The 14,446-nt window shown below is 42.7% G+C and overlaps 1 protein-coding gene across 1 annotated transcript; it reads left to right on the forward strand.

The window, feature by feature from the left end:
* Positions 1-1,361: 1,361 nt before the first annotated feature.
* On the forward strand, positions 1,362-2,305 carry LOC102413783 (olfactory receptor 10W1-like). The gene is given in 2 exon segments (XM_025266295.3): positions 1,362-1,593; positions 1,596-2,305. Coding segments are annotated over 2 exon segments (942 nt in total).
* The last annotated feature ends 12,141 nt before the right edge of the window (positions 2,306-14,446 follow it).

Raw genomic sequence — 14,446 nt, forward strand, 5'->3', positions numbered from 1 at the left:
TCAAGAAATTCATTTGTTTTAGAAATATACCAAGAAGTGAAATTGCTGGGTCATATGGTAATTCTATGTTTAATTTTTCTGACGAACTTCCATACTGTTTTCTATAGTGGCTACACCATTTACATTCCCACCAAAAATACAAAAGGTTTCTAATTCCTCCACATACTTGCCAAAACTTCTTATTTTCTATTTTTTTATAGTGGCCATCCTAATGGGTATGAGGTAACATTTCATTTTGATTTTGTAAACCTGATGATTAGTGATGAGCATCTTTTAACATGCCTGTTGGCCATGCGTGTGTCTTCATTGAAGAACTGTGTATTCAAGCCTTTTGCCCATTTTTAATTGCATTGTTTGTTACTGAGCTAGGCAAGTTTTTTGTATATTCTGAATATTAAGCCTTTATCAGACATACAGTGTGCAGATATTTTATCTGAATCCGTCAGTTGACGTTTCACTCTGCCAGCTGTTCTCTGCTGCACACAGCACTGCTCTTTCTAGAGCAGCACTCTGATGATGTCATTCCATCACTGCTACTCTTACCAAACGGTATATACCCTCCTACCGTACTACACCAAGTATTTAACCTTGTAAAAACTTGTGGCAATCTCCTCTTTCCGTTCTCCTTTGTAGCATCTTACACTCCATCCAGAATGAATCAGTTTCTCATGACCCTCCCATTGTTACAATTTTAAATTGTGTTTTCCATAAATTTCCTTTCCTCAGTCATCCTTCCATGCTTTCTCTCCCATGAAGTCTTGACTGACTCCCAAAATTGAAAATGCATTCTATCTATAAAACTTAATCGTCTAATTTATACATCTCTTATGACTCTATCTAGTTTCTATTACAATCTTGTTACATATATTTCACACCGTATCATGAACTTATGAATATTGTACCCATATATCTCCAACTGAATGTCTTAGGAGGTACTGAGAACACATACAAATGAATTAAGTGATGAATAGCTTCTGCCCTCCCCTTCATAATCTCTGAACTTTAAAAGCTGTTGACAGTTTCTTGGGAGTTAACTGAAATAATCTTCATTCCACTTCTACTGAAAATAGTTTGAAATTCCACAAACTTCCTCTGACTCTTTTCCTCAAAAACATCTTACACAATTTAGCCCAACTTTTGGCAGTTAGAAGTATAATTGTAGATATTTAAGTGAAGAAGCTTGTTAAAAGGGGGGAAGAAAAAGGGAGTAAGTCTTAATTCTTGTAGTTTCTAACTCAGTCTTAGATTACATAGGGGCTCATGTAATATAATCTTAGATTACATCATCATGATGCAGATTACATCATACATAATGGGAACTTTGTATTAATAACTCTCGACAGAGAAAGTCTATTAACTCAATGTCCTGGGGAAACCGCTCATTGTGGATAGAATTCGTGTTCCTGGCCTATCCCTCCCAGTCAGAGCCGCGCGTCTTGTCCTTCCTTGGGGTCAGCGTGGTTTATACATGGGTCATCCCCGGGAATGTCCTCATCGTGGCGGCCATGCAGATCGAAGCCCGCCTCCACACGCCCATGTGCTATTTCCTGGGCAGCCTCTCGGGAGTAGAAATCGGCTACACTGCTGTGGTGGTGCCCACCTCCTGGCCAACATCCTACGGTCGGAGAAGACCATCACCCTGCTGGGCTGTGCCACTCAGATGGGCCGCTTCATGGGGCTGGGCAGTGCCGACTGCTTCCTCCTAGCTTCCATGGCCTACGACCGCCACGCTGCCATCTGCCACCCGCTGCAGTACCCTATCATAATGCCTCGGACGCTTTGTGCCCACTTGGTGGTGGCCTCCGTGGTCCTCGGCCTCTGCCTGTCCTTCCAGCTGGTGGCCTTTGTCTTCTCTCTGCCCTTCTGCCCAGCTCGGGGCATTCAGCACTTTTACTGTGATGTGCCCCCAGTGATGTGTCTTGTTTGTGCCCAGAGCCACAGGCATGAACAGTCAGTGCTGGTGGTGGCCACACTGGCCATCGCGGTGCCTTTCCTCCTGATCACTGCCTCCTACGCCTCCATCGTGGCCGCGGTGTTCCAGGCCCACTCAGCCGTGGGCCACTGCCGGGCGTTTTCCACCTGCTCCTCCCACCTCACCGTGGTCCTGCTGCAGTACGGCTGCTGCGCCTTCATGTACCTGCGGCCCAGCTCCAGCTACCACCCCGAACAGGATCAGTTTGTCTCCCTGGTGTACACACTGGGGACCCCATTGCTGAACCCATTTGTCTACACCCTGAGGAACAGTGAGATGAAAGGGGCCATAGCAAGAGTTCTTGCCAGGAATTGCCTCCCCCAGGAAAGCTAGGCCACCCTAAAGGAGATCAGTCCTGAATCACTGGAAGGACTGATGCTGAAGCGGAACTCCAATATTTTGGCCACCAGATGCGAAGAACTGACTCATTGGAAAAGACCCTGATGCTGGGAAAGATCAAAGATGAGAGGAGAAGGGGAGGACAGAGGATGAGATGATTGGATGTCATCACCAACTCAATGGACATGAGTTTGAGTAAACTTCGAGAGTTGGTGATGGACAGGGAGGCCTGGCGGGCTGCAGTCCATGGGGTCACAAGAAGTCAGACACGACTGAGCAACTAACTGAACTGAAAAACTAGGAGAGGGTCTTACCTCTCAGACAAGGGTTAGTTTCCAGCTCGTGCAAATTCCCATGCAACAAGGATTTCTCTCAGTTGATATTAAAATTATCTTTTAAAAGGGTACAAGTTATTTGGACACTATTTAGCTAAGTGTACCAGAGACCTTTAAAATGTTTCTGCCATTTGACTCAGTAATTTCTTTTTTTTTTTTTTTTAGCTTATATGGCTGTGCTGGGTCTTAACTGCGGCACACAGGATCTTAGATCTTTGTTGGGGTATGCGGGATCTTTACCTGCAGCATGCAGAAAATTTCATTTTTTTAATTGTTCATGTGTGATCTAGTTCTCTGATCAGTGATGGAACTGGGGCCCCTGCATTGGGAGCAAGGAGGCCCAACAACTGGACCACCAGGGAAGTCCTGACTCAGCAATTTCTATCAATGTAATACATAAGCATCATAAAGTAATATAGAGTGGTACTTATAAGGCAATATCCAGATATCAGTTGGAAGAAGATGGCCCATTCAATAGATTTTAACTGAAAAAAAAGTATTCTGATTATATGGAGACATATGAGTAAGGGAACCAATAATCGTAGTCAATGCACTTACGTACTACCAATAGCAGGAAGCCATTATCACCCCTACACCTAAAAGGCAAAAGGATGATAGAGTATTATCTGAGACCAATAAGAGCAAGATTTATCGAAAAGAGACTCTTGGTGGAACTCTGGCCTCAGGGGGAAAAGCCTATTATAGAATAATGGCCATGCAGGAAAAGAGCAGGGAGATAAATACTTAACCCACTCTCTGACTGCATCCTCCCATCTCTTGCCTTTTCTCCCATTGGCTGAGTCCATCTGGAAGCAAGAGGGCAGAGAGGCTGAGTGATTCAGTCCACAGGAGTGAGACTTTGGGGACAGATGGGAGCACAGAAGGTCCTTGAGAACTGGGACAAGAAGATAATAATCAGAACAAGTTGGTCATTAGCATATTAGAAATAACAATGAAGATACATTAACAGTTCAGTTTCCCCATAATAAAGGATTGGTTAAACAATTACTTATGAGATAATATTACGTAGCCTTGAAATATGTTTTCAAATGCTAGTTGTTAGTTCCTAGTTGCTAGTTGTTAGTGATGGCTAACGTTAAGTGCCTTCTGTCTGCCAGAATCTGTGCTAGGGGGCTCACTTTCTCTCCCTTTCCTTCTCCCTCTCCCTACGCCTCTCCGTCTCAGTCTATCTATCTATCCATAAAAGTCAGCAGATGGAGGAGGTGATGGACTCGTGTCCTCAAGAACCATCTTAATTTGGGGTAGAATTTAAGCGTCTTTCCTTGTTTTTTCTGAGGATAAAACTGAATCAAAGAGATTAAATAACTGGTGGATGTCAGACAGCTCACGAGTGGAAGAGTTGGGATTTGAACCCAGATTCCAATTTCAGAGGCAATGTTAACACTTACAACCAGTGAAAGCTGTAAAACTACTTCTACAGCATGACCCAACGTTTGAAAAACACACCATGTGCACATTTTAGGAAAAAGTGGCCACAAATGGACCAAGATGTTAACTATGGTCATCTCCAGTTTGAGGGATAATGAATGATCTTCATTATATTCACTGTCCATCTTTATCTTTTTCCAGACTTTCTATATGACAAAGCTATTATTTTTAATTCAGAAAAAAATAACTGTTGAAAAGCATTTTCATAAAGAACCGATGTTTATGCATTAGCTTGAACCATGTGAAATGACTACCGTTTGACCACTTGTGATCTAAAGACAGTGATCTCACATGTTGCAAGCTAGTGCACTTATTTAGCTTTAATCTTCTATTCCTGCAAGAATGCCCTTCTACTTTTCATATAACCCTGTATTGATAGTGTTTCCTTTTTTCTCTTCAAACCCTTGATGATTTCTTAAAATGAGGATAATTATTTTAATATAATTTGACATAGAAATAGTAAGAAGGACTTTACATTTTGTAAAGTGTAAGGCATTCTCCTCCTATCCTCTCAAGACATCATGCATCAATTTTATCTGCAACAATTTTCTGGGCATTGAGAAGAATGTAAAAAGGTAGGGGGAGGGAAAGCAGGGAAGAAAGGAGAAGGTAAGGTTTTCAATTACAGTTCAATGTGACATTTGATGTCATGAATCATATTTCTCATTAACTTATAACTCAAAACAGGTAAGTCAAGAAAGAAAGGATGAATTATAAGGCCAGTGGAGAAACGTCGCTGAAGGATTGATTCCAAATTATTGAGTAGCTCCAGTCCCCCACCATCCAGACATATAATAAAGGATGAGGTTTACTTGCTTATCGAAAATCACTTGGCAAACTCATGTATCTAGTGTCTAGTTAACAAGAGTCCTTTCATAGAATCATTAGCCATCAAAAGTACATAGTACAATAGAATCATGGAAGAGAGCATGCCTACATCTGCCTGGAGGTATTTTTTTTTACTAGGTCCTCATAAAGCCTATATTTTGCCAATCATAATAGGTGCCCTAGGATTGTTTTTCTCTGACTGGATAAACTAGACATCTATGATCATAAATGCCTGAAAAGCACTTCCTCTGTCTAGAGATGGGGCCATAAACACATAACTAACAGGCTCTCTGACTGTGTATCAGTGCCTCCTGCTCTAAATTCTGATTCTTATTATTTTCCTTGTCCCAAGTCTTCTGGGATGTGTATCATTGACCCTCGCCTAAATTACTCGACCTGTGGAGCTTCCCAGGTGGCACTAGTGGTAAAGACCCTGCCTGCCAACGCAGGAGACACAAGAGACACGAGTTCAATCCCGGGGTCGGGAGGATCCCCTGGAGGAGGGCCTGGCAACCCACTCCAGTATTCTTGCCTGGAGAATCCCACGGACAGAGGGGCCTGGTGGGCTAGGGTCCATAGGGTCTCACAGAGTGGGACACGACTGAAGTGATTTAGCATGCATGCATGTGAAGCTTATTTGGATTGACTTTCTGAAGTACTCTTGGGCCTGATGATTCTTTACCTCAATTGTCTCTAGTGATTATCTGTGGGTCTTTATCTGTGGTTCTCTCACTCCTTTCCTGTGTGCTTCAACTCTCAAATCGCAGCAGTTTTATCACCCAAATCCCATTAGTCTGGAAGGGAATACTCAATAAGAAGTATAGCCAGTGCCTTGAGGTAACTAAAGAATAAACTTTTCATCTATCTCTGCATCAAAATCACTTTGTCTTAATCACTGTGGATTCACAGTAATGCCTGATAAAAAGTAGAGCAAGCCAACTCATCATGTTTTTCTTCAAGAATGCAGGAGCTCTTCTTGGTCCTTCAGAAATCCTTAAGATTTTAAGATCAACTTGTCAAGTACCTGCCTCTCTCTCACTCACACACACATGCACACACCCACATACACACATACATATACACACCCCTACTGGAATTTTTATTCAGATTGTGGTGAATCTGTAGATTTGTAAATCAATTTCAGAAGTCATATCTTTAAAAATAGTATACTATGATCCATGGCCATGGCATACGTTTTCATTTACTCAGATTTTAACCACTATCTTTCAATGAAGTTACATACTTTTGCAGACAGAAGTCTTGCATTTCTATTATTTTGGGTTAATGGTCCTTTACTGGGATATAGCATCTTTGCCATAAAATTCACACATTTAAAATTTCAGAGCTCAATGAACTGTGATAAGTATATCCAGCTGTGTAAACTTGGCTCAGCCCAGGATAACACAGAAAGTTGCTTTGTACCTGTTTCTAGTCAATTCTGCACTTCAGAGGCAACCACTATTTATTTAATTCTTCTCATAGAATAGTTTTACCAATTCTTAAACTTCATAATTTAGAGTAAACAATGCAACAGTTATCAATCTCTTGCCCCTCAGCTCCCAATTCATGCTCTTCTATTCTGCTTCATGACGTCCCACGGCTGCTTTGCTAACTGGCAGAACATGGAGTGTCCTCTGTAGAGAGATTCCTTAGAGGGACACATCGGGAGGAAGCAGCGTCCTTCCAGGTTCTGGTAGGCTCTGCTCTGCTGATGCTCAGCCATGTCTGACTCTGAGTGACCCCCTGGACTGTAACCCACTAGGCTTCTCTTTCCATGAGATTTTCCCAGCAAGAATGTTGGAGTGGGTTGCCATATCCTCTTCCAGGGGATCTTCTCGACCCAGGGAATGAACCTGTGTCTGCTGCATCTCCTGAACCGGCAAGTGGATTCTTTACCACTGAGTCACCAGGGAAGCCCTCTGGTAGGCCGTTTCTGTTCTGTTCCTGTAAGTCAAGGCTGCCAGTGGTGTGTGGGACACCCACAGACACTCATGTTCCAGTGGCTCTTGCTAGAATTCTAAAGGATGGTTTTGCATTGAGTTTTTTTCCAACATCCCAGCTGGTTTCCTAGCAAGTATCACCAGTGCCTCAGTGGACAGCTTCCCAAAGACTTTTACCTGCATTTCAAGGAGTATATTTCTGTGACTTCAGCAAACTTCTCAAACTTTCTAGAAGGCTACAATCACATACTCTCCAGGTAGGTCAGAATCCCAGCCTTGGGGGTAGGGGGATGCCTTCCTAAAGTTGTTTCTTCTTTGATTCTTTTTGTTCCAGTGGTGCGGGCCTTTTGGTGTCCACATAAAGGGTGGATAATTGGGTGGGTGTATGATGTGTGGAGCTTTATATTTTACTGGAGTGTATGTAGCCCCTTCACAATGTTGTGTTAGTTTCTGCTGGACAGCAAAGTGAGTCAGCTATACAGACCCCTCAGCCAGTTGACTCCCAAGGGGATTTCTAAGTCTTCACATGCCTTTCTTTTCACCAGACAAGTAGGGATTTCTTTTCTCTTTTCCCTCTGTAAATAGGCAATACATGTCCATGTACAGTGACCCCTGTCACCCTCTGTCCAGTCTGCACCAAAGTAAGCATCATTTTACTATATATATAAAACATCATTTATATATATATATACACACACACACATATGTGTATATATTTACATGTATATCTCTTTCTTGGGGCTTCCCTGGTGGCTTAGATGGTAAAGAATCTACCTGCAGTGCAGGAGATGCAGGTTCAATTCCTGGGCCAGGAAGATCCCCTGGAGAAGGAAATGGCAACCCACTCCAGTATTCTTGCCTGGAGAATCCCGTGGACAGAGGAGCCTCATGGACTAGAGCTCATGGGGTCACAAAAGAGTCGGACACGACTTAGCAACAAAACAATAACAAAAGCATACATTTCTTGATTCTTTAGCCTCGACTCTAGAAGCCAGGGATACTCCTTTTACCTTCAATTCCTGTGTTAAAGTTCCCTTTGCCCTTTTTACTAGATAACCCCCTATCACTAGACTAATAATTCCTTTTATATTAAGTTTTCCCTGTTCCAGTATTAGTCTGGTTTCCGTCTGCAGCCTGAATCTTGACTGCTGCATGTAGTACATACTCTTTTGTGTCTGGTTTATTTTGCTGATCAGTGTTGCATTGTGTAAACAGGTAAAAGGTTATCTATCCTTTCTCCGGGAAACCATACGGAAAGACATTAAAGGAACAAAATACGCATAAGCCCTTGGGATAATGAGCACAGATGAGGGCAGGCAGCAAATAAATATGCTTTTTGGAAAATGTAAGACAAACAGGTAATTTGTAAACAAGTTAGTAGAAGAGAGAAAGTATTAATACCTATCAGCTTGAAAGGAAAGAACCCAGTAAAAATAAATCTTGATTGCAGAAAGTCTGGATGAACACAGTAATTGGAACCCTCAGGTTCTTCAAAAAAATTAGGGAGGGACTAAAAGCAAGAAAAGTAGTTGAAAATCTATATTGTTATAGAGACTATTAAGTATGTTGAGGAATAAAGCAAAGACGTGATTATGTTTGTGTCATAGAATCTTGGAAAGGAAATACAGATAGAAGGCTGAGGTAAAAGCTGGATAGTTCTAAATTTGAATGTGAGAAAAGAACATTCCTGTTCTCCGAAATCAAGACAGAAAAAAACTGCTTAGAGGTCGCATGTGTCAGTGGTCCAGTGATCAGCAAGATGTTTGATGCTTTGCTAGAAGGACTCATAAGATTTAGCTTATAACTGTACTCATGGCTGACATCTATTAGACTCAACAGAATACACAATAGAAGCAGAAAGGGCGTAACAGTGCGGGCTTCCGGCGTTCTTCCTGACGGAGTCGCACAGAGAACACTTCCTTCTACAGAGGCCAAAGGCAGCAACATGTGTGCGATGCTTCTGCCGGAGGAAGCCCACTAGAGACTCAGAGCCCTACTGTCTTATCTGGGGCTGGTCACACAGACATGCTACACTTGTATGATAAGGCACAATTATCAAAATTCCAGGCTCCCAGTAGGAAAGCAGGTTGCCTGAAAGCAGAAATATGTCAAAGCATCCCATTCAGACTCTGTGACTAGAAATCACCTCTCTCCATCATTGCTAGATCAACTGATATCTCAAGAGAAACTGTACGTCTGAAATTTTTTAGCTATTGATTTAAGTGCTTGCCTAAATCAAGAATGACTCCTCCTCCAAGCTAAAATTATTTTTGCTTCCTTAAAACTCATCTACTCATAAGACCATCTACTCATAAGGACTTCCCTGGTGGCTGAGACGGTAAAGTGTCTGCCTACAACATGGGAGATCCAGGTTCAATCCCTAGGTCAGGAAGATCCCCTGGTGAAGGAAATGGCACCCCACTCCAGTACTCTTGCCTGGAAAATCCCATGGATGGAGGAGCATGGTGGGCTACAGTCCATGGGGTCACAAAGAGTCAGCCACAACTGAGCTACTTCACTTTCTTTAAAACCAATCAGTGAAACAGAAATTTCCATTCTTCAAGGGACTAAGATATCAGATTTTAAAAGTGTTTTCTTAACTCTTTATTCTCTATTTGAAGAATATGATAAAACTTTATAATTGCTGCCTGTTATCCATGAGATAATCACCTTTCATATTTTTAAGCAGAATTGGATATGCATTCTGGGGGGAAGGAGACACAGAGGATTTTTGCCAATAACTGGACATCCACTTTACAGAGGGGAAGCTTTGTACTCCATGTAGAAAAACACCTGCATCAGATACCATTGATGATAAAAAAAAAAACTCCCAATCATAACCTCATTGTCTCATTTTGGCCACATTTAATAAGCTATTTGCTGTCCAGATTTCTCATGGGACTTCTGCAAGCATTACACTTCTTACAAATAATATTTTGACAAAAGTGAATGTACATTTGATGAGACATACTGAAGCAGAAAAGAAAACACCAACAATGTGCATCTATATATTTTCCTGAAATAAAGGGGGGAAAATCCAGGAATATGTGGTGGTCGATGAGAGGGAGGGAAGGCTTGGGTCTATAAAGGAGAATTTAATCAAGGATATCCTAGAATAACAAATAATTATGCTTTCTAAAATCTCTGGGTGGATGAGTAGTGGAGGTTGGGAGGTGGAAGGAGATGTATCTGCATGCAATTTTGAAGCCAGTTTAGAGTTTGAGATTAAAGCATATATAATTTTTAAATTATGAAGATTTACCAACTTATGGAGAGTATTCATCAAGTCAAAAGGAAGAACATATTCTAACAACTAGTTCCCAAAATAACAAATTCTTCTCCTCCAGACATTAGAGAATCTAGAATCAACAGACCTCTTTGTTTAGTATTAATTTAAATGATTGCAAAGCAAGACAAATGAATATACTGAAATCCGGAAAGGAATGCCTCCTTGAAGAAGTACTAGATGCAGGACATCCCTCAATCCCCAGTGTTCAGAAGCCAGCTTGGAGTCAGGTCTGATGTCTTCATCCTTGGCCCTCCTCAAGAGCATTATCTATCACTCAGAGGTGACCATTTGATGGCACGCCACAATCACGCTGGCATCCATTCTTCATGTTGCCCCGTGTCCTGCCCGCAAGATGAACTTGACAAATGTTGGAGGCATGTTAAAATGCAGTAAAGTCAGGCAAAAATCAGAATGATGACATAAGTATTTTTCCCCTGGTAATTCACATGCGCCCTTTCCAAGAAACTGAAGTTTGTTTTTCAAAACAAGTGCTTTTAATTTAATCATTTTGAAAGCGTATCTAAAATACACTGGCAGTGCCTGGCATGGCACATAGAAGTAATGTGATGATCCCACTCCCGGGCACATATCTGGAGAAAACCGTGGTTCAGAAGTCTACAAGCACCCCAGTGCTTATTTCAGCACTGCTAATGATAACCAAGTCAGGAAAGTAACCTAAATGACCATCAACAGAGGAATGGAGAAGGAAGATGCAGTACGTATACACAATGGAATATTCATTTCAGTTGCTCTGTCAGGTCCGACTCTTTGTGACCCCATGGACTGCAGCATGCCAGGTCTCCCTGTCCATCACCAACTCCCAGAGCTTACTCAAATTCACGTCCATCGAGTCGGTGATGCCATCCAGCCATCTCATCTTCTGTCGCCCCCTTCTCCTCCTGCCTTAAATCTTTCCCAGCATCAGGGGAAAGGTGGTGGTGAGGGACAAATTGGGAGTTTGGGATTGACATATAGACACTGCTTTATTTAACATGGATAACCAACAAGGACCTACTGTATACAAAAAGGAATTCTACTCAAGATTCTATAATAACCCAAATGGGAAAAGAATTTGAAAAAGAACAGGTAAGTGTGTGTATATATATAAGCCTGAATCACTTTGCTGTGCCCCTGAAACTCACACAGCATTGTTAGTCAGCTGTGTGCTGTGCTGTGCTCAGTCACTCAGTCGTGTCCGACTCTGAAACCCCGCGGACTGTAGCCCATCAGGCTCCTCTGTCCATGGGGATTCTCCAGGCAAGAACACTGGAGTGGGTTGCCGTGCGCTCCTCCAGGGGATTTTCCCAACCCAGGGATTGAACCCAGGTCTCTCCAATATAAAATAAAACTTTTTTAAAAAGAGAAGTAAAGTGATGGTAGCAGGCAGTCTAGTCCACACAGACTCACCCAAAGCTGGAATGAGCCATGTGAGCCTGGAATGCAAAGATGGACGTGTCCTGCTTTGTCCCAGTAAAGTCCCCATTGTGTCAGGCATCTTGGACAGAGAATTTCTTGAACACCGACAGGCTATCAGAAAGCTCTTTTAAAATGCCTAATACAAAATAATGAAATAAGCAGAAGGGTTCTGGTACAAACCTGAGTTCCTCTAGAGCAATGTATCTCTAGGGGCGCCGTCAGCTGGATCCCTGCATCAGAATCAACAGCAGTAATTGGGGAAAGTGTTGCTCCCAGCATCCCTTACCCAATGCCACCCATTCAGACGTCTATAAAGAATGAGAATATCCTTTTGAAACAAACATCCAGTGGCTCTGTGTAAACTCAAGTTTACATATCAAAGATGTGCAAACCAATCTTCTTTTCATAGTGACCCACACTGAGAGCCTGTTTATCTTCACTCTTGCTGATGTTCCTCAGTCATCGATGATAGTCCTGAGGGTTCAGCCGTTGAGGTCACACCCCAAGTGACCCTCTGCTAAGCCTCCTGCTGAAGTCCTTACGTTTGCTTTGTGCTTGTCTCAATTAGGACATGAAAGTTCCTGGAAGATGGCATGTGCGGGAATTGCACAAGGAATTTTTCTGCATTGATAATTTATATCCCCTATTCACATTCTTTAATTTTTTTTTAAGTTGCTCTTTAAAAATAGTTTTCTTGAAGGAAAGTATACCAGTAAGCTTTCCTTCTTCACCCAAATTCCCTTTGGGATTAATTAAATCCAGTCCCTGAAAATCAGGGAAGAGAAGTAGAGCTATCGCAGCAACAAATTTCTCCTTCCATGCAGTGCATGGTCCATCATTCAGTTCAGTTCAGTCGCTCAGTCGTGTCCGACTCTTCGAGACCCCATGAATCGCATCACACCAGGCCTCCCTGTCCATCACCAACTCCCGGAGTTCACTCAGACTCACGTCCATCAAATCAGTGATGCCATCCAGCCATCTCATCCTCTGTCGTCCCCTTCTCCTCCTGCCCCCAATCCCTCCCAGCATCAGAGTCTTTTCCAATGAGTCAACTCTTCGCATGAGGTGGCCAAAGTACTTCAGCATCAGTCCTTCCAAAGAAATCCCAGGGCTGATCTCCTTCAGAATGGACTGGTTGGATCTCCTTGCAGTCCAAGGGACTCTCAAGAGTCTTCTCCAACATCACAGTTCAAAACCATCAATTCTTCGGTGCTCAGACTTCTTCACAGTCCAACTCTCACATCCATACATGACCACAGGAAAAACCATAGCCTTGACTAGATGGACCTTTGTTGGCAAAGTAATGTCTCTGCTTTTCAATATGCTATCTAGGTTGGTCGTAACTTTCCTTCCAAGGAATAAGCATCTTTTAATTTCATGGCTGCACTCACCATCTGCAGTGATTCCTAATAGTTTCTTGATAAAATATGGGGCATGGGAAACACATTCTTAGGTAATCAAATATGTGAGTTTCCTTCATCTACTCAAAGTGTTTTTCCCCTGAGGGTTAATGAATGGGAATTGGGGACTGGGGGCAATGGCTCCAACAGTGTACACAGGCTCTGACAGGCAGCCAGTGGCTTGAATCAGGATGCAAACCCAGGTCAAGACCATCCCAAAGTCTAGGCCCTTCCTAGTTTTCTGTGGTCAGCTATATGGAATGAATGAGTGTGCGTGTGTGTGTGTGTGTGTGTGTGAGTTCACTGTCATAAGTCCCCTGTCCAACCTCCCCTTACCGTAGATGTGTCTTGAATTCTTAGCTGTTGAACTGTTCAGTTGTTCCCTCATTCCCCCCAAACAAGGACCCACATAGACAACTTGCTGCTACTGCTGCTAAGTCGCTTCAGTCCTGTCCGACTCTGTGCGACCCCATAGACGGCAGCCCACCAGGCTCCCCCGTCCCTGGGATTCTCCAGGCAAGAACACTGGAGTGGGTTGCCATTGCCTTCTCCAATGCATGAAAGGAAAAGTGAAAGTGAAGTTGCTCAGTCGTGTCCGACTCTTCACGACCGCATGGTCTGCAGCCTACCAGGCTCCTCTGTCCATGGGATTTTCCAGGCAAGAGTACTGGAGTGGGGTGCCATTGCCTTCTCCAATAGACAACTTACTTCTATTTTTACATATTCTTTTTTTAATGTTCTTTTCTATTATGGTTAACACAGGATACTGAAAATAGTTTACTGTGCTACACATCAGGGCCTTGTTGCTGACCCACTCTAAATGCAACCGTTTTCATCCACCAGCCCCAGATCCCGAGTCCAGTCCTCTCTTCCTCTCCTTCCTCTCGGCAACCTCAAATCTGTTCTCTATGTCTGTGAGTCCGTTACCTTACTTCTGAAGAAAACTTTCAGACAGAAGTTAATCTGTGTTACTTAAAATGAAGAGTTGGTAAGAAAGAACTGATGCTTCCTTAGAAATGCATGGAGAAGAAGAGGCTCTGGTTTTAACTGAGGTATCTTTACAACAGTGAGGAAAATGCATCAGACAATCTTAGGTGGATAGAAAGATGTATTCCATATACGACTCAGTTAGCTACAATTCTGGGTTCATATACTAACCTCTCAATCGTTATCTTGAATTGAAAATTTAATTCCCATAGAGTCCCAGTCCTGGGAGACTTGAGCTATTTATTCAAATATTCAACAAATAGTTGAGGGGTTTTTGGCCACTCTCTGTGTCATGTGGGATCTTAGTTCCCTGACCAGGAATGGAACTTACAACCCGTGCATTGGAAGCGTGGTGTATTAACCATGGGACTGCCAGGGAAGCCCCAACAACCAATAGCTGTGAGCACCTTCCATATGCCTAGCCCAAAGGGTCTCAACTGAGGGCAACTGAGGCTCCCAGAGAAACATTTACAATGTCTGGAGAAAGGTTT

This window comes from Bubalus bubalis, chromosome 16 (assembly GCF_019923935.1).
Source record: "Bubalus bubalis isolate 160015118507 breed Murrah chromosome 16, NDDB_SH_1, whole genome shotgun sequence".
Classification (NCBI taxonomy): domain Eukaryota; kingdom Metazoa; phylum Chordata; class Mammalia; order Artiodactyla; family Bovidae; genus Bubalus; species Bubalus bubalis.